This window comes from Lathamus discolor, chromosome 6 (assembly GCF_037157495.1).
Source record: "Lathamus discolor isolate bLatDis1 chromosome 6, bLatDis1.hap1, whole genome shotgun sequence".
Classification (NCBI taxonomy): domain Eukaryota; kingdom Metazoa; phylum Chordata; class Aves; order Psittaciformes; family Psittacidae; genus Lathamus; species Lathamus discolor.
In genome coordinates, this window is record NC_088889.1 from 35,671,926 (window position 1) to 35,693,633 (window position 21,708).

The following is a 21,708-nucleotide window of genomic DNA, read 5'->3' on the forward strand; positions in this document are numbered from 1 at the left end:
TGTTTTAGAATAATTCCTTATGTATACATATGCGTCCACGAGGGATGTCTGTAAGCTACTTCAGTCAGGACAGGTCCTGTGACAGTTTGTGGCTTCTAAACAACGAGATCTACAGAAAACCCAACAGAAATTAGTTTTGGAAGAGGCCACAGAGTGGTAGCCAGACTGATACAGTGAGTGTCACAAGCTAGCCAGGAAAATCCTGAGCAGAGCGCAGTGAAGAAATAGATTTACACCATTTTCTTTTAAAGAGATGCAGGGGTCCAGATAGAGATCACCTGATTACTGAGATTCAGGTCTTGGTTTCAACAGTGTTAAGAGGCAATAACACCATGCAATTGGCTCTTATATGATATTTAGCCTCAAACAGGACATGATTTTCTGTCTTTCGAACTATCTTTGAGTACACCAAAACCAAAGTCTTCAAAGGGACTCTGTAGGGTACTGCATCTGATCCAGGACCAAGACCAAAGTAGTATATTCAGATCTTGGGATTTGATTCTGACCCATATGAAATCTGAAAGCTTTTTATTTGCCAAGCAACACTATCTGCTGCCCTTGTTTTGGTTTTCACAGCAGGTTCATAGTGAAGTATATCATATCTCACACCTGCAGCAGTGAGTTCAGTAACCTTTGCATTACTGGACCATGGCACTGAGGGTGATGGAAGACCAAGTCCTGGCACTTGGCAGAAACTCAAGAGCTTTAAAAGCTACACATTATCAGAGCAACAAAAAGGAGGTTGTGCTGGGTTATGTCACTTAATTTTCAATTTGCTGAAAAAGGGATCAGGCAAGTCAGAAGGCAGCGTAAAATACATTGATCTGCCAACAGAATAGGATGAAGCAACTTCAAGTGGGTCCAATTAAAAAAAAAAAAAAAATCCAACCCCCCCCACATGAAAATACCAGCAAGATAACTGGAATCTTTTTTTTTTTTTTTTTTCCATTGGATTTTCTTTTTTCCCCATTTAGGTACCAGATGTTGGCATATGGACAGAATCCTGCGTTGGCTGGTGAAGTGTAAAAGGCAAATGTTCAGCCAAGCCAGCTCAACTGGACTTTGATAAGCTCGATCAGACGGCTTTAATGCTCCAGAGTGGAATGGGCTGCATGACTGCTTTGATACTGGCTGTATTGCAGACACCATTCTACCTTCCCTGGATGCACTGGGGATGGAGACAGTAAGATAGACAAAGAAACCTAAATGAGGAGCACCATAAACCAACTACTTTCCCTTCTTATTATGATGGAATTAGACAAGTTTGTGCTTTTGGAGGCAAAAAGAAGCAGCATATCCATCTTCATTCTGGTGACCTTGTACACCAGCACCTCTGAGAGCAGAAAACCCCAAAATCTGGAAGTGTAAAGTTCATCAGCAAAGACCATCTAGGAAACCTTTTTAACTTATAATCAGGCTAACTTTTATTCTCAATGCTGCAGTAATTACCAAGAAAAGATCTGGATTTCAGTGGCTTATGCGAACCAGCATCCTATGAAGGAGGAGTAGGGTGCGATAAAAAATACTGGATGGTATTTTCAAGAATGTGTAGTGGTTTAGAAGAGTACCTTCAGCAGATTTTCAGCAAATCATATTATTTTACACAGCAGATATTCAACTATCTGTAGGCATGTACAGCTGCTAACTGTAATCTTTAGCAGGATTTTTAAAGGCAAGTCATCTTTACAAATCCAGTGTGTACCTATTTGTAGCATTAAATTTCTAACTCTGTCAAGAAAGAGGCATTTTTAGTCTGCAAATGTTGCTCTAAAGCACTCTGAAATTTCATGCTAAACATCTGTTTTACCAAATTTCTCCTCAAACTCTGATTTTTCCACTGGCAGCACAAGCTGAAAACATTGCTATTACCATTTCTAGCCATTGAAGTAATTGTTATTTCTGTGTTGAAACATAAATGACAATAATGCACACAATCTCATTTCCTCCTTCAGCTGAAATACTTGGCAATCAGAATAATAATAAAAAAAAAGTCTTGAAATGTTAGTGAAGCTTTAATGAAATGATTCCTATCCATTCACTTGCGTGCCAGTGGTGGTATGTTAGCCTTTTTAGCATAGTCCTATTAATATCATGCCTCACTTTCATGATAATCACTGTGCTGGTATTTAATTACTACTTTTATTTAAAATCCAAGTACCCACACTATTTATGCTTCACAATCAAGTATTATTTGGATTACTTTTCTGCCATATGGGGAGATAAAAACTCATAGAGATCTGTGAGAAAAGAGATGGGCATAGGCTGAGTTATCTGTTAGCTTTAATCGTTGTGTCACTGTCTTTCATGCCATCACAGGGGAGTCAAGAATATGAGTGGAAGTTCCCAGCTACAGAGCAATGCCAATGTCAGGTTACTGCAGGACCAAGTTCTACCAAAAATGCAGGTACAGCATGACAAATTGAAAAGAAATATGAAAGCACTAGCCTTGGGTGAATTTTAATGTTATTATTGTATTAACCAAATAGCTTCAGGAAACTAGAAACAGAAGATTTTAATGCTTTCTTGGGATTTCTTTTTTTTTTTAATGTAATCAGCCCAAATAAACCAAAGCAAACCCAAACAAAACAAAGCAAAACAAAAAAATCTCCCAACCCTAAACTATTCATATGTTTCACTTTTAACAACAACAAAAATTCTAACCAAATTCCTTCTTTTTCTTTTAAATGTACACAGAAATTCGATGATGTCTGTTCTCTATTATAGAAATGCTTAACTCATGGCAAGCCTCAAAAAAGAAGACTTGAAAAAGCCTGTAAGAAATAAAATTGACTGCAGTTGCCTGCTGGATATCACATCATATATCTCACCAGAAAGAAAAGCCATCAATTTATCAAAATGTATCTGAAAGGGAGAAGTTGAGTCAGTTCCACATGGCCAGTCCTTCTGACTCTTTAATGGATACATTTTGAAGCATCACTGCAGGTAACAGGGCAAGAATTACTACTAATTTTGTTATGTTCGAACCATGTTTTGGTGCTCCCCAATTTCTTTGGGATCACAGGAAACAAAATTAGTACAAATACATTACCATGTTAACTGTATTCAAAATCCCATGGACAAATATATCCTTTTATAGTCCATCTTCAGAGCAATTAACAAAGATTAAATAATGCTAATAACTCATTATTGCTTCACATTTGTTTCTCTTCTGTTTTTCAAACACTCACCCTTCCTACTTCATAAATCTTTATTATTTGTCACATGCCACATTGGTATTTTTTGTTTCCCACTGTGTCAGTGAAGTAACTACTACAAACATGTGAACTACTAATTAGCTGGGATCACTTTCAGGAAGTTTGGCTTTCCATGAAAACAACTTCATATTAACAACATAGTGACTACATATCTGTGTTTTGCTGTTGCCAAGTCCATGGGATCTGATGCTTGGCTGTATAATTTTTATTTTATATACAGTGTATATATACATACATGTATATATATACACATATACACACATATATACACATATATAGTTATATATGTATACATTCACACACATATAAATATATGTATGCATTGTTTTTTGCAAATGAAATCAGAAAGCAAGCAAAACAAGACTGACCTGACTTACCTGTACTGGGCTCACAGTCGATGAAATCTTCATCATCACTGGAACACTCAGCTGATGAAACAATGTCATCTGTTGTCTGGCGTATGAAGGAAAGGAATGAAGGAAACAGAACAGAGAGAAAAAAATATAAGACACTTGCAAGTCAAGGGGCTGGTACAGAGGCAGCTAAGTACCCTAGAAAAAAAAATGTTTCAAAATTTTCAGAATTTCAGAACTTTAAAAATATTTTGTACCAAGCATTCTAGATATGCCTGTGTAAATGTGCCCTCCACAGAGCTGGAATCACCTGCTGGAGCAATGGTACTTATCCTGTTGAGTATTTCAGGTGTGCTCAGGTGTGGTGTGCCCTGTCAGGCTGTTTAGTTTAGCAGGCAGACCATGCTGTGCTGTTGAACACAGTAAGTACAGCAGGCTATGACACCTTGCTTGGCTGGCAAACTGTCCTCCCCCAGCCAAAGTATACGAGTCCGGCTGGAACATGCTGGGCTCCTCGACAAACACCAACACCACATAGGGCCAGCCAGAAGCACTTACTGAGAGACTTACCATATGAGGCATGCTCAAGCTGAACATGCTTCTGCAAAGAAAAACATAGACTCAGATAATATGCATCATCTAGGCAGCTAGCAGTACTCTTTGCTGTGTTGCTAGATGCATCATTTTGAGGCAGAGATAGTTTCTGCTCTCCTAATGCACCTCTTCTTGGGCTGTGAATCCTTTGTATTTACCCACGTAGTAAATATCTGTGCAACCAATTTGTTGTACGACGAAGAACTGCTGCATGTGTCAGGGATGCCCAACATGCTTGACAAGTGAACAGGGAAGTGGCTGTGACAGGGCCGACAGGCTGGAAGCCTGATTCTGAAAGGCTTAAACCAAACTACAACTTTTCATGACCCTCACAGATTTCAGCACATCCCTTTGCATTTCAGCTGGTGATATTTTACTTTTTTATTATTATTATTTTTTATTTCTTTTTCCTGCTGGTCTAATTAATGAGCAGCATGTACTGCAGCATGTTAGAGAGAAGTGTACAGGCATCTCTTCCCAGCAGCATCTCCTGCCTTTAATTGCTGCAATTAGTTGAATTAGTAATGCAGACCGTTAGGGACAGTCTATGGCAGCCTCTGGACACAGGTTGTAATGCTCTTGTACACAATACAAAATTAGCCCAGCTCAGCAGCCTTGGCTCAAGCCATGGCTTCTGCCGAAATTGTCTCCCTCAACAACTTTTCCTTGCAAAGAGCTCCCTATTCTGCTGAGCAGTAGGATCAGAGGGATGACTCCTGAAACAAAACAACTAAAATGTTCCTCACTATGCAGGAAGCACAGTTGAAATCTCAGCTCCTCAGGACCAGGGCAGCTGTACCTCAGTACACTGTACTTCAGCACTCTAAAAAGACTTTCCAGCCTTAAATAAGGTCTCCTTTACATCCCTATGTCTGCTATGGCTGTCTCCAACATGCTCCCTCTTCTCTTTGTGTAAGTGTTCTCAGGTCTCAGCCTTTTCATTAGCTTCGTGTGGACCTAGTGATACCAAGTCCCTGCGTGCCCTGCCAGAACTTCCTTGCTCTCCCTTCTCTATATTCTGAAAAAAACAGAACGGAGCAGTCAGCCAGAAAGATCAGATTGAACCCAACATTCCTTCACTCCTGATTCAGTGGCTTAGTATTCTTAGAGTGAACCAACAAAGAAAAACAAGATCAGCAAAGTGGCTTTAAAAGTTTGTCTGTTCAGTGAGAGGTAAAGAAAGGAGGAATGCACAAAATAGAAGTTTATTTTCTATAATTCTTCTGGACCTATAATGTATATTTTATAAAGCATTATTTATTCCAAAGGACACCAAATCAATTTATAATTTATACAAACAGTGATCACATCCTCCAACAGTGAAATGCAACTGTCCCTGGGTAGAAAGATACTAGTTTTTAATTGCAGCGCTGTAATTTAGCCCAATAAGTCAACAAAACTAGAAGTATTTTAAGCAGGTGAAATGTAGCTAGTAAAACCAGACATTTATATTACAGTTGTCTAAAGTACTTGTAAAAGAGTAATTGATTTTGATTTCCATGTTGAATTTAGAACATATGAATTTTACTCCTAGTTGAAGATCTGACAATTCGCATGTAAGGTCTCATAGAATAGTGATGATTTGCTTCAGGCAGGAAATAAACATAAAAATTATAACAATCTGTGGTTGTCACTTATCAACTGCTATACTTATCCACTTCCACATTTGCTTACAGAATGATAGAATCATTGGTTCACAGAATAATTTGGGGTGGAAGGTACCTTAAAGATCATCTAGTTCCAATCCTCCTGACATTGGAACGGACACATTCCACTAGAACATGTTGCTCCAAGCCACGTCCAACTTGATCTTGAACACTGCCAGGGATGGGGCAGCCACAGCTGCTTCTCTGGGCAACTGGTTCCAGTGCCTTACCACTCTCACAGGGCTTTAGGCAATATTAACCTGGAATCAGCTCCAATAGAATCGATAATGTGATTCAGCATTTGTAAAGAGTACAGAATTCCCTTATAACTCTTCTTTTTTTTTTTCTCCTCTTGCTCATTAGGGGCATCATATGAAACCAGGGCGGTAGCATGCCCACAAAAAAACCCAACAGAAAACAAAGTTTTAGATGCATTTTGGAAGTGATCAGCCAAATTAAAGGTAAAAACATTCATTGAGAGCTATTAAACACCCTATATCTAGCTTGGGAAGTCCCTGTCCCACAGACACTGAAGAAAAAGTTATCGCTATTTCCATTGTCCTGATCAGGACTCTCTCACTGATGTCCCGCACATAGCGAGGGCCAGCTGCAGGGTGCTGGGTTTGGTGAGCCTCTGTGGCCTTCCAGCCACTCTCACTGAACATGGGGGATGAAGAATTTTGAAGCCAAGATGAATTCTGAGCAGGAGCTGAAAAGTCATGAAGCCTGCTCCTTGTTTATCTTCTTGATCAGTTTCCCATCTAACTATATTCCCATCTAATTCCATTTTAGGACAGCACATGCAACATGTTTATGCTGCATTCTTAGATATATGTTCTAAATTTCCTTCTGTAAAATCCTCATGCAGCTTGTGTCAGTTCTGAACAAAGGAGGGCACAGTCAGCCGGACTTGGACAAAATGTAAATGTGTGATGTGCGATACTCACCAACCCTGCCAACTCTGACCCTTATCTGCACTTTTTTGTGACTGGCTCCAACTCAATTCTATCAATTAATCTCTGACCTTTTCTCCCATCTTCACTGCATCCTATTTCCCCTGACATTCCAGTTTTTCTTGATCTGTGATTGCTGTTTGTCCCATGCTGCTGATTTCATATGTATAAAAATGAGGGTTCAAAAAGGAGAAAAACCTCCAGAAGTGGTGTTAGACTTAAGACAAGGTCATTAATGAGATCTCTAGAAACCACAGAAAAGATAAGTACACTAATCTGTCTTGCCACTTCCTATCTTGTGTTTTTGATCTCAGTACTTTCCATCACAATTCATCACTAACTGATTTTCTACTCCCATCACGTATTGGTTTTCCTTGCACCTTATGCTCAGAATCAACATCTGAATCATCCTGGAGGAATAAAGCTATTTCAGTGAGAAACAGCAGCAAATTCCTGACCACAGAAACCTCCAAAAGACCATAACTTCTTGTAACTGGAATCTGTACCTTTCAAAACCCTCCTGGAGCTAAGAATTTTCAACGGATGATTATTGACCTTGCTGCTTGCACAAGACAGGAGAGGCCAGTGAGCAGTGATGCTAGAAATCTCTCCACTAAGACAATTTCATCTCATAAGAAATGGCTCAGCCTGTGAGGCAGCAAGGAAAACCAGCTATTCTGTTTCTGGTTCCCTTTCCCCATTTTTGAAATGGGGTTGATTATACTCACCCGTTGCCCCCAGGGGATGTAAACAGATTGATTCTTTAATGTCTGCCCAGTGATCCAGAGATGGTAAATGCTAAACAGGCACCATGATAGTAACAAAACTTCTCCATATACTATGATGGAAACGATGTTTGTATTTTCATTGGAAAGAACATGAGAGAGAAAATATTTTTCTATTCCATATGTTAGCTAAACCCTATATTAAAAATAATAATTCATCCTATACTATTTTAAAATATGTATTTCATTTTTAAAGAATCCCAGCTTTGAAATTACTTGGCCTTGTATTAAAGGCCATAAAACTAAAGATAGGTATTATAATAACTTTCAATAAAATCTCTCTCTGGCAGGAACCCTTTTTATTCCTTCCTCTGAAAGATTTCTTATGGCATTTATATTATTATTTTTTTTCTCTCCCTCTCTCCAGTGTTTAATGAAATTGCCTTGGAACAAAACCAGGGTAGGAGAAAGTGCTAAACTCTGAGTCCACCCTGGAGGATTTATGGGCATATTTACCTCCAAATTCTTTCAATTTCACTGAATTGGCTCCCCATTCCTTTCCATGAATTATTAGTTCTGTAATCACCTCCTCCCAATTATTCACTCTAAGGGCCTCTTCAATCTTGCCACGGTGATGGTTCTACATCTTTGTTCATTATACTGTACTTACTGGTGTGGGATATAAAGCACAAGGAAAGTTAGGATGGCATGGCAAGACCTGCTCAAGATGACTCACTTTCTGTCCAATCTTCCAAGTGCTCAAACCCCTAATTTATGTGTCAGATCCACAGCCTTTGCCCCTTTGTTATACAGAAAATGGCAGGTGCTGAATCTTCCTTTTCCCAGAGGCAAAGCTTTTTTTTTGACACCTTGCTCCTTGGGTCCACCATTATATGAAGATACAAGGTCATTAACCAGATCTCTAGAAACCACAGAAAAGATAAGTACACTAATCTGTCTTGCCACTTCCTATCTTGTATTTTTGATCTCAGTATTTTCCATCACAATTTATCACTAACTGATTTTCTAGTCCCATCAAGCGCACAGGGTAAAATAAGTCCTGTCACAGAACAGCTTTACGAAATTATAAATAATGCACCCAAGAATGATGGAGTTCTCATTTCTAGTGGGAGAGAAAAGACAAGGACGCATAAATTCAAACCCCAGACAAATTCCTTCAAAAGTACATACTTGGTAGTTGCTTCACTTGGTAAAGTAGGATAGCCTTTTGCTTGAAACTCATCTGCACACAGTACACATTACTTCCAATTCAACACTTTTATTTGAAAAGTAAATTTAAACGCTTTGTTGTGAAAGAAGTTTAAACCTCTTTGCCACCAAGGAACCACAATTTACAATTTTTCTTGATATATGACCACCACAAAATGCCAGGTACAAATAACTTCCCAACAGTGGAGAAATATATTTGTATTAATTTAGGCAGTACATTTGCCTTTCACACCTCAGATGTTCAGAGCTGAAACTCAACAAACGTTTCCTAAACCCAACCACTTGACTCCCTCCAATGTTCCCATAATGCTATATTTTCTGATTATCTCAAATTTATTATGGGATATGGACAATGTACTTGTCTTCTATGCATAACAGCATACAGTATGGATACTATCCCAGAATGGCAAAATGTTTGTGATGCTGTTCTGTCTTCCAGAAACCATGATGTTTCTTGGCAAAGAACAGGCTCAAGGCAGTTGCTGCCTTGCCAAAAGAAGATAGCAGAGGAAATGGCTGTCTCATTAGGTGTCATTTCTAGCTTGACTACCTCAATATTTTGTACTTTGATAACCAAGCTTTTTAAAGAACTTGCATTCTGTTCACACTACTCTGATTACATGGGAATCCTTCACCTGTTCTTTCTACACATTATATTTTTTTTCTCACTTTCTATTTAATCTTTATTTGCAAAATACCCTGGAGTTCGTTACATTTTAACAGACCTGAGAAACTCAGCCTAGACAAATTTGAGCTACTACATACAGATAGAAAGAATCTGCATACAAACGGGAAAATATTAGAAATGTTGTGAAAATCATAATGAGGTATTATAAAAGAAGCTGCAATTTGGGATGGCATAAAATTTTAAGGAGAGTCCTGGATCTACAATCTGTTGCTAAAGGGTATTAATCCTCTCCAACTCATTAGCACTGGATAGTACAACATGTATTTTCTTATCATGGTGCAGACACAAAGATGTGCAAACCCACCGCACCCACACACACTGGTGCTAAGGTTGTGTCTGCCTCTGCAGAAGCAAGGCATCAAAGAACATGAAACTAGTAATTTTTCTTCATATAGCTCATTTGAGGTGACTACAAAAAACAGAGGACCAAATCCTCTGTTGGTTTAAATTGGCATTGATTTCAACCAGGCTACACAATTTCAGCAAGAGAACATAGGTTATTATGTTTAGTTTCGGACAATTCAGTGCCAAAAGATTTAGGGTAATTGAAGGCAACTCAGAGAAGAGCCACAGAAAAGATGAAAGAACTGGAAAGATATATGAATGAGACAGGCTTAGCAAAACTAAATTTCAGAGCTTGTTTTATCAAGGACTAAAATGTATACAAGTGTCAAAAGGGCATAATAAACATCAAGAAGGTAGATGAGCTATTTAGGGTGCTTCAAAAAAGTAGTGGATAAAATGAAAAGAAAAATTAGGATTACTTCCAGCAAGAAAGATCTTAATAGTAATCTTCATTAACTACGGAGAAGTCTCCCAAGAAAGTGCCAGAAACCACCAGTACTGAAATGAAGCCATTCAGGTATTTTTACCATTAGTTTATACACCTGAGTGGGGAAGAACTCACCTCATAAAGCTTCAATCCAATCTAATTAATTCTAAAACAATTCAGTGTTTGCATCCTCTCCATCACTATAGAATAGAAACACATCATATGCATTCTCCTCCATCATTCCAGAGCAGGCAGTAAAGCTATCCAGCACAGCCTTTTAGCTAGTTATGCTCAGAGCAAAAAGGTATCATTGCTGTAGACCAGTTCAGCCCATGGGAACAAATCCAGGCTATGTTCCCAGGACAAGGACTTAAGTAACCAGCAGGCATGTACCCTTCAACAGTAGCCCAGCAAAGGTGCATTTCCTGGTTGCATGTTCCTGGCTGGACATAAAAGCTGATTTGCTGTCAAACTGTATCATTAAATAGGGATCATGAGAGAGCTACCCCTTAACAAAATCAGCCATTAGTCCATTACTGTGGCAGACAAGAGATAAAGTAACTAGCCAGTTAAGTAAAAGAAGGCAAATAATAATCCCCCCAATTGTACATCAATCTAGAGTCATGGGCAGTCATGTTTAAAAAGAGCCCTGAAAGCTGAATTAGTCTTTTGAAAACCAAAAGCATGTCTCAATAGAATCAATAGTGCATCAAGACTGTAAAGTCTGTCTATTCTTGACCAGGTTTGATGCCAAATTTCAGGGACCTTTTTCTGTCCCTAAACTGTGCAAAGATTATGGGGAAAAATCATGTTTCTGCCTTTTGTCTCCATCTGCAGGCAGTGGTAAAGGTGGTGATGTTGTGAAGGAGTGTGAGCAGAGAGAGAAAGAGAGGGGAAGGCAAAGAAAGAAGGGAGGGCAAAAAGGGGGAAAAAAGAAGTAGGGAGGATTAATCCGCCTGTTGTTCAAGACATCCTGACAGGGGAAAGAGGAGTATTGAACCACAGCAGCTTAACCTAACTTCAATGTACCTACCCAAAAGCAGAAGGAATGTAATGGTATGTGGTGTTTTGCTGATAAGCAAATCCTTCTAAATCCTTTCAATTTATTTCTTGGCCTGAAGAAATTACATACTATTTAGGAGCTAAATAAAAAAAAAAAAAAATTAATTTTCAGGAACCTAGATTGGTTGTTTATTGATTATATAAGCACACAGCCACTTGCTTTTCTGTTTCTTTCCCAGTAGAACAGTGCTCCTTTCATCTTGATCTGGCAAAGGATCAACCGGTAAGTCCTTCTCCAAATTACTCAGTGCAACCCTCAAGATTTGCAAAAGTTCTGAACTGGGCTCTAAAATATAATTTCTTGGCTTAAACACAAAAGATGCAGCTTTGGCATGAGAGGAGACTCTTTTCTGTCCTTTATCAAGCTATTGCTCCTTACCACATGCATTTGCTTGCTTCCAAAGAAGTACCTTGAAGATGAAAGTTGTGTCTCTATACATTGAAGTAATTATCTGAATATACTGCCTCTTTGAGTTTCAGAGGGGTAGAATTTTCACACTGAATGTCCTTTTTCATCATTTGATATAGCTTTTTCCTCTTCCTTATTATATTTTTATTTCTTATTGAAACAAACCTGCCACTTGAAACAGAAACCATCAGCCCTGTTTAAGCACAACCCCTGTTATGCAGATGGTGGTGATGCCGCTGAAAACCCCTTAAGAAAGGTACACTAGGTGTACCTGTCATGCACTAAATTAGTGACGTCACTTAATCCTAAAAATTAAACCATTACAGCAGAACCCACAAGAACTCCCACCCTGAAATCAGTGAGAGCTGCAGGAAGGACAAGACTTCAGGGGTCTGATTTTCTGAAAATCACATCAATCTACACAGTGCTGTTCTCCAATGCATCTCCAAGAATCTTCAAATGGAAAATATTTCTTTTAGGAAATGCTCTGAAAATAGTTTGAGAGTGGTCTCCCCTGTGTCACGATCCCCCTCAAAAGAACTGAAAACCAGCCAAATGCACTGGGCAGCACAGACTTCAACTTACCTCACTTACCAGCATCTGCTTAAAAGTAGCACTCAGGAAGCAAAAGCTGAATAAAGATTCCTAGAGATATGTAGGAAAAAGCCATCTTATTGCCAGAATTTAGCATCCTTATGGTATGTATCCTAGCGCTATGGCCGCAGTCTGATATGTTAAACTGCCACAGAGATAATTTCATTAATATGCTGGGCTTTGAATGACACTTGCTGGAGAACACCTACTTCACCAACAGAAGGGCAGGACAGACCACTGAGGAACAGTAACTTCTTAAGTTGCCCCAGTCCAAATTGCCAAGGACATTGAAATACAGCCCTCATGTTACTTGATTTTACATTCCTGACACTGTCATAAATTCACTGTCTGATGTCAGGAAAATTGCTTCCTTTCTGCATATTTATACTGCTATGTAATGGGAAGAAAACATCTATGCTTACTTGGCATAAAATTAGATTTTGGTAAACATTTCACATTCTCAAAGCAAAGCCTAAGTACACAAAATTCCTTTACATTTAGCAAAGGGAAGCTTATGTTTCAGAAAGTTAGAGACTCAAATGATCTAAGATGAATCAGCTGCCCTTTGAAGACTCAGCCTCTAGTAAGAGTAAATGGGTTTTCTTTGCGTGCTAGCTTGCACTTAATAACTGTGTCAGAAGAATATTTTTCATTTACACTTTGCTCCTTTGCTGGAAATCAATATGTCGTTTGCTGGCATTTTCTCCTGGACATCTTTATTTAGCTTGTCTTTTCTTCCTCAGAGGCGAGAGAGTTGTATTTGATTTTGTTCTATTATTGATTGGATCACTCCAAGCAAGAAATAAATAACTAAGTACAGCATAGTAGCTTTAATGACAATCTCTTAAGCCTCAAAATCTGCACACCATGTTACATTCCCCCAACACATGATTTAAAAGAAACAAATCTGTAAATTAAGGTTACTATGTAGCAAAGAGGCAGTCACATACGCAATTTAACTGGCATATTAATGTGCTCATAAATAAAACTATAAAAGTCCTGTTTCTTTTTTTGAAGCAGTACTCCTATTGCTGTACTACCTAGTCCTGGGATCTCATAATCTCTTACAAATGAGGCCTAATGAGAAATCAGAGATATGGGAGATCTTCTTCCAGCAGACATCTTTCACTAGAGAAAACGACCATGTTCACATATTTATCACTGATAACAAGAGACAGTATGGACTAATACTGTTGCATGACATCCTTGTCTCTAAACTGGAGAGACATCAATCTGATGAATGGACCACTCTGTGGATAAAGAATTGGCTGGATAGCTGCACACAGAGAGTTGTGGTCAATGGCTCAGTGTCCAGCTGGAGACCAGTAACGAGTGATGCCCCCCAGGGGTTGTCCTGGGACTGATCCTCTTCAACATCTTTGTTGGTGACATGGACAGTGGGATTGAGTGCTCCCTGAGAAAGTTTGCTGATAACACCAAACTGTGTAGTTCGGTTGACACGCTGGGGGAAGGAATCCAGAGGGACCTCGACATGCTTGTGAGGTGGGCTGATGCCAACCTTATGAAGTTCAGCCAAGCCAAGTGTAAGGTCCTACACCTAGGTTGGAGCAATCCCAGGCACAGCTACAGGTTGGGCAAAGAAAAGATTCAGAGCAGCCCTGCAAAGAAGGATTTGGGGGTGTTCATCGATAAGAAAATGAACATGAGCCGGCAGTGTGCGCTTGCAGCCCAGAAAGCCAACCGTATCCTGGGCTGCACCAAGAGGAGTGTGACCAGCAGGTCGAAGGAGATGATCCTCCCCCCCTACTCTGTTCTTGTGAGACCTCACTTGGAGTACTGTGCATAGGTTGGGTGTCCCCAGCATAAGAAGGACATGGGGTTGTGGTAGCAAATCCAGAGGAGGGCCACGAGGATGATCAGGGGCTGGAGCACCTTCCATATGAAGACACACTGAGAAAGTCGTGACTGTTCAGCCTGGAGAAGAGAAGGCTGCATGGAGACCTCACAGCAGCTTTCCAGTACCTGAAGGGAGCCTGCAAGGATGCTGGATAACGACCCTTCGTCAGGTACTGTAGCAATAGGACAAGGGGTAGTGGTTTTAAACTTAAATGGGGAGTTCACATTGGATAAAAGGATGAAGTTCTTTACTGTAAGGATGGTGAAGCACTGGAATGGGTTGCCCAAAGAAGTGGTAAATGCTCCATCCCTGGCAGTGTTCAAGGCCAGGCTGAACAGAGCCTTGGGCAACATGGTCTAGTGTAAGGTGTCCCTGCCCATGGCAGAGGCCTGGAACTAGATGATCTTAAGGTCCTTTCCAACCCTAACTATTCTATGATTCTATGATTCTGTAATATCTTGCACCCGATCTGCAAAATCTGTGTGCAGCAAATGATGGTGAAGGGGCCCTGGCTGCACCGAAGTGCCACGCCAGCCCACAGCATCCCACCCCACATCAAAAGGGATGTGACCAATAAACCAACCCTGGGGGTAACAGTAATCCCAGACATTTTTTTTTTAACTGGGGAGTTCTTTGCCTCCTCCTGTGTTTCTCTCTTAATTTCTCTTATTCATTATTACATAGGCCACAAACAGCATATGCAACAGTAAATTTCATAAAGAAAAAAATACCCTTTTCTACGTCCCAAGCTATGGCACTTAAAATCTAAAGTGACAGGGTATGCTATTAATAAAGTAACAATAAACATAATCACTCTGAATAAATGTTCCTTAAAACAACTTCTGCAATTATTGTAAGTACCTCTGAGTCCAGTAAGATAAACAACTACCTTTGAATATTTGCATTAATGCACTAGACTACTCTTTCCAGACAAACATTTCTCTTTCTCTCCAAACACTAAAACGCACTTGGAAAATGGCATTTAAATACTGTTACTCACAAGATTCACACATTAGCTCACAAGGGGAAGGGGTTTGCCACACACATTTAAATGCAGTATAAACATAACACAGGATAAATAAATGCAGAATAAACCTTGGCCCACTAGGTACATGTCTAGAACTGCTCCCTGAATAACATTCTAGACAGAGCAGTTAACAGAGGGAAATAGCCACTGAATTCCTTTGTAGAAGTATATTACACATACCTATTATAAAGTCCTTAAATAGTTTTTGTTTATAAACAATAAGAAAATTTACAAGCACAAAGAAGGTCCTGAAGATCACAGATTTTCCAGAAAGAGCTGTTTAAGCACCATGTCATTATGACATGAAGATAACATGAAAATGAAGGTAGAAAATTGAAAAGTCATGTATGAAAGGCAGTAAATTAAATGCCTAAATTAAATGCCTAAATAGAGGAAGTTCAGTAACAAAAAAAAAGGATTGCATTTCTAGGAACATTAGATATAAAAAATAAATTAAAAATTACTTGTAACCCCAAATGCAGCTTCCTCTGGAAGTTAGTTGAATTAGGAGGTAGGAAAACCTTGGAACTCTGTCTCTCCTGTTGTGATGCTTCCTGCATCAGGTGGGTGATGAAGGACGAGCACAAGTTCGTCTTTCCTGTTTAGTACAGGATATAAATATGTTCAAATCTAATAAAAATGAAGCTATTCAGTTCTAGACATTCTTTCATCCAGGAATACCTCTGCCATATATCTGATGCTTAAAAATCATGCTTTTCTATCATTAACTTTTTTTTCATTCCTTCTGAAATGTGAATAGACTAACAACTTTACTAATGGGATAGGGAACTGAATTCACAGCACATGCTAGCAAAAAACAGTTAACAAAAAAGTAGAGCAGCTACCTAAATCAGTCCTAATACCACCAGGAGTCATCAAGGAAAACTTAGGAAAGGCAGAGAGAGAAGTTTGTCCATTCTCCTCCAATCCTAACTTAAGGAGAGATCTCGACAAAATACACCCATCAAACACATACCCATCAGGTCAAAAAACCAGACTTGGTCCATCAAGTATTGATAAAGCCAGGTAAACTTCAACCTCTTGAGCTGACAAACATAACAAATGCCTCCCAGGATCCCATTAAATTTGAACTGAACTTCACTTCAATGCCACATTAAGTGGTCCAAGCTGCAAACGGTTGTCATGCAAGAAAATTCTGCCATTGAGTAGGCAGACTCCCATGCACAACAAACATGGTGAACACTTATCCCTGCTGGGTTTCTCTGCAGCCCCTGCCTAATCAGAACATTTGCTCTCCATGCTGGATAAGAAGGCCATTTTCCTTGCTTATTTATTTAGCTCTCTATTGTGTTTGATTAAGTGTAGTAAAGGCAAATCAATCTTTTGTGTTTGTGTAAAATGAAAAAAATGGAACAAAGTTAGCTTTAATGGCCCAATATATGCTCAGCTGGAATGCACTTACTGAGCAAGTGAGCTAGACAAAGGAATTCAGGCAGCTTTAAACACCACTGTGAACATGCTGAGTTCACGTATACCTCTACCTGTTTAAAGGAAAAAAACCAAACCCACCCGACACCCAGTGAAGATGCTTTCTGTTACTCTGTAATTCCGTATATAAAGGCTTCAAGTACTACAATGGTTTTCTTTTGCATCCTTCATATTTCCATGGCCAGAGCTGGGAGATGCTAGGAAACAAGTATCCAGAGGAACATTGTCAGGAGAAGACATGAAGTTTTAAATCCATGAGAATTCTTCCTCCACTGTCAGTAAACTTGCCTCTAAACTCAGATTTGACATCAATAACCTCGTATAAGGATTGTAAGATAGCATGAAATTCATGACCAGTATGAAATGAAAAGGTTTCTGCATAATGAATTTGAGTGAGACGCTTATCATTGCAAGGTAGCACCCTGAGAAACTCTCTCATATATTCTAATTATAGTGCTGACAACAGTGGAAATCACAAGAGAAACTATGCTTGATTTTATGCAATACCCATTAAAAGCCTTTAGTAGTATATAGAAATACTCAGACCATGGAAGCCAAGTATTAGCCAACAAAGAATTTAGCCTCAGTCTTAGCACTGCATAAAAAAGGACAGCTTGACCACGACAGAAACAAAATGTAGCAAAAGGTATTTGTACCCATATCTGAAGCACTCCAGTTGCTAAATACATAGATAAATGTGTGTGCCTAGATGTCTTTCTACATTGGTTTTGTCCTTTTAACAAGAATTTTTGAAAGCAGAAAGAATCCAACCATCCATGTTCTAACATAAAATTTGACGTTCCTCCTTTGCTATAATAGCCACTGCAACAGCTTTGTGATGATGGTGTGTCTAGTCTCTCCTAGGAGGAAACAAGATCACTTTCCCTTAAAATTCCTATCTCCGTGGTATGATTATTATCGCTTCACTTGTATTATCCAGAAACAAATCATAGAAGCCACTGGCTTTAAAAGGTGGTACCTTCTGGCACTTTTACCGCTTACTTTTACCACTTAATTAAGACTTTGGCCATACTCACACTAGAGAGCTTACTGGCCATGCCAGCATGTCCAAGCTGGCAGAGCTGCTACCTTCAGATTCAGCAATGCTGACAGAAGAAGGGTTTTGCTGGCAGTTACACCAGCTCTGAGCAGTGCAAGCTAAGCTGACGAAAGCTGTCACATCCATACAAGACTTCTGACAGGCAGCAGCATGCAAAATCAAAGCATGTGCATTTTTTGCACTCTGGGGCACTGCAGCAACATTGACAGAGCTTTGGAGAATAGCACCGAGTTACTCTGACATGCTTCAGAGAAAACTAAATAGCTTTTAAAGAATCCTGTAATTGTCTCCACAGTTGTTAGCAGATATGTAGCTTCCATAGCTTAAGTCAGGAATTTGCAAGAAGATTGCAGTCAATGGGGTGTTGTTTTTTTTTTTTTTGATTCAGAGATCTCAAGGTCAGAAGGGTCCGTCATTTTCACATAGTCTGGTCTCCTGTTCAGCACAACTTTGGAATTACACAGAGAGACAAGTTCCAGAACACCTCTGCCACTGATTTGCAATGATCCTTGACAGGGCAGTTAAACTGTCACCACACCACGATTTCATTTTTAAGATAAAGACAATGCACATCTCTTTGGAGCAAATGTTTATATGCTGCTGTGAGAACACTTGGAGGAGAGTGCTGTGCAAAGCATCAGAAGGAAGATACCATGATTGTATCCAGTTTTTTTATGTTTTGAGAGCAGAAAGACTCACACAGTCAAAATGGAATGTCCATACGGACTGTAATAAAGTCTTACATGGGGTTGAGGTAGGAGGGAAGAATGAAATAAAGTGCTGGAAATGACTGCACCACCCTACAAACTGGGACTTGTGTAAGAAGGAAAGGAACTTCCTGCAAATTCTCTTAATCAGTGGAGTAGACCTGCAGTGCACACCTACAGAAATAAATGGCACCAGAGCTTAACACCATTCATCACTAAAGGCAAACAACTCTCTGAAAAAGAGGCCTGCCACAGTGGACTACCAATACTCATCCCATCAGAGAGCAAACCCTGCTTTCAGACAAAGCACAGCTTTTTCAACAGGTGTAGAGTAATGCTCTGTAACCTCTCAGGCAGCTTTGAACCTCAGCACCTCATAGGTGGTGGAACAAATTGCCTGGCTGGTCCCAGGATATCCCTTGTACCTAAGTCTCCCACTTACCCACAATGTGCAAATGATCGAAACAAATGCTACAATCTGACACCATGGAGCTCTCAACAGCTGTCAGCTCATTAAGTTCTATTCACTGGCTTCCCACCTCTTTGCCAGAGTATTACATAAATTGCTTTTTAGCTGGCAGCCTTTCCCTTTGCCTGAAACCGGTTTGTACTGAGCAAGGTTTTCTTTCTTTTTTTCTTTTTTTTCTTTTTTTTTTTTCTTTTTTTTTTTAATGCATTTATTCCCTTCCCTTTGGTGATTTGCCTTACTTTGCAACAGTTTGAATGGGTTACAGGATAATGTTTCATGATCAAGCTGCAACTGGAAATGAGTATTTTATAGCAGCTGAACAGAGTTTTGGCTGTAAATGACCATATCCTAATTAAAAAAAAAAAAAAAAAAGAAGACAGAAAAATGATTTTAATTAATGAAATACTGATGTAATTTACAGACAAAGGCCTTTCCATTTAGAAGGGAATTCCTGCAATGTGAATTTTATGGGAAGAATTGGAGGTTTACTACCTCTGTCTTGATTTATCTAGTGATGTTTCTCATATTGCATTTTTGCCCTTTTCAGCGTCTTTAAGACGCCTGAAGGGATGTCTGGTATCCACCCATACAAAGTCACACATGCAAGTGCTCCAAATGCAAACATATACTTGCAATGACTGTGTATTAAGGACATGTGAAAACAGAGCATAAGCGTAGTCATGCTAGCTCAAACTCCATCCAAGTCTCGATTCCTGCCTCGCATTAGCCCACTATTTATGTTTGTTGATAAGAAAGGCAAACATAAGAGAAACATACAGAGGTACTTTTCTCACACATATGCTAATTGAAGTAGCAAGCATCAGTTAGGAAGTGGTTATACCTACATCTTTATGCTGCATAGATTTTGTATTTCATAGGTCTTAATGGGATTTTCTACCACGAACTGTCATATTAGCTTTTAAAATCTATTTTTTCTACAATACTGTACATCAGTGAGTTCCACATTATGCATAAAAGTGCTTCCTCCTGTTTGAGCTCAGCCTGATGCTATTTTATTTCACTGCTTAGACTTTGTTGTATGAGACACAGTGAGCAGCCTTTCCCTAGCTGCAATTTCTCTGCACAGTTTTTATTTGAGAGACCTCTGTTATCACCATTTGGTTACCAAATTTTCAGCCTGAAGAATGCCAGCCTATTTAACCTCTTCTCATGTGGAAACCATTGCATATCCTTGATCATCCCTGCTAATCTCTTCTGCAGCTTGTTTGGTTGTCATAGATTTTTTTTTTTTTGAGAGCTGACGGCCAAAACTGACTGCAGTGCAGAAGATAAAGCACAATACGGATTTATGCAGTGGCACAGTGATATTTTCAGTTTTTTGTTTGGTTTTCCCTAGTACTTTCTAAACTTGTTTTGCTTTCTTGAATGTGAATACATGTACAAAAGTAACCAAATCTGGGTATTTGTGAGTATATAAACTTATTTTCAATGTTCAATGTGGTTAAGCACATAAATAAACCAGTATCCAGTAATGCATTTCTTCTGTTACAACCACAGTTTCCAACATTTTTGAATTAAAGGCCCTATAACAGGAGGAATTTATTGATTCTTGAGGTGCTTCAGAACACCATCTATTGAATTGTGTATGACAGTGGGATCTACAAATAAGTGATAAAGCATCTGGGGAGATGTTGGTTAAGTCCAACAAGCTGACACCTTTCTGACATTGCAGAGGGTGCCTGGATAAGCCCAAGGGATGCCTGTCAGGTTCACGGTGTCAGGAGGCAATGCACTGCAATATGGCATCATTCAAAATAGACTGCAGGAATCCTACTGATGCACACAAAAGTTACAGAGTGAAGACAACATTTAAATTAGAATGTGGAATGCATACCTATACATTTCAGAAGTGGGGCCAAACTGTAGAATCTGCTTCAACCTGTCTGCTTATAAGTTTTTGCTGGTAAATGTTCATTATACTGTATATGTCATAAAGTAAATCATGCTTAAATATAATGTCAAAATGCTGAATCAAATTAGAAGATGAGAATAGCCCTGAACTGTATAAAAACCACAGCTGCACTTTATAGCCCTAGAGTCAAAAAGGGAAAAATGATGGTATATATTTTCCTCAAGCCATTCTGGAGTGGATCCACTGTGGATCAGTGATGAAAGCAGTTTTAAGGAAACTGCATTGGTTTAAAGTTAGTGAGGGCAAAGAGAATGTACACTAATCCAAAACCCACCCCTTCTTTCAGACTCTGAGGAAAGCTGAGTGAGTCTTTAATACCAGCAAAGATACTGATCTTGACTCAAACACAGTATTTTAAACTTGCAGGGGAAAGATTTCTTTAACATTTCTCCACATTATCAGAGAATACAGAGCTTATATGTGAAGATACAACAGCTATTATGTGAATTTTAACAATAATGATATTACCCACAGCTTCTAACCAGGTCAGGCTCCTGTTATTTAGATGACGCAGTAGCAACGGGATGAAAAAGACCTTGCTGCAAGCACTGCTGTTTAGGCAAACAAGCAACATATTTAGTACAGCAGACAAGGGAATAACAGCACCGTTTTATGATAAATGATGATGGTAAAGCATTAGCTTTTGTTCTATGTTAGAACAACCCCAAATATCCTTTAAAAACCATCTCAGAAAAACAATTAGATCAGTGCCAGTTTTCAAATTTTTTTTTTTTTTATTTACACCTAGATTTCAGACTTACCATTCATATGTGCATGACAGCAAAGCACCCATAGACACCTTAAAGGGTGTAGCCCCCAGAAAGAGTTAACCCTGCGAAAAGGATCCAGGGTCGACACCCATGCTTCAAACAATTAACAGAATGGGATTTCCTCCTGGATCTTCCTGTATCAGGAGCATAAGAACAAGAACCTACAGCACCCAGGAGCAGGGTCTTGATTGCAA

The 21,708-nt window shown here is 39.2% G+C and overlaps 1 protein-coding gene across 12 annotated transcripts in view; it reads right to left on the reverse strand.

Annotated features, from left to right (window-relative positions):
• The window catches only part of NRXN3 (neurexin 3), an 894,623-nt gene that overhangs the window by 35,285 nt on the left and 837,630 nt on the right, over window positions 1–21,708 (reverse strand). For all 12 annotated transcript variants that reach the window (XM_065685949.1, XM_065685942.1, XM_065685943.1 and 9 more), the window contains one exon: window positions 3,593–3,668. In XM_065685949.1, the coding sequence (XP_065542021.1) occupies window positions 3,593–3,668 (76 nt within the window). The remainder of the gene's footprint in view (window positions 1–3,592; window positions 3,669–21,708) is intronic.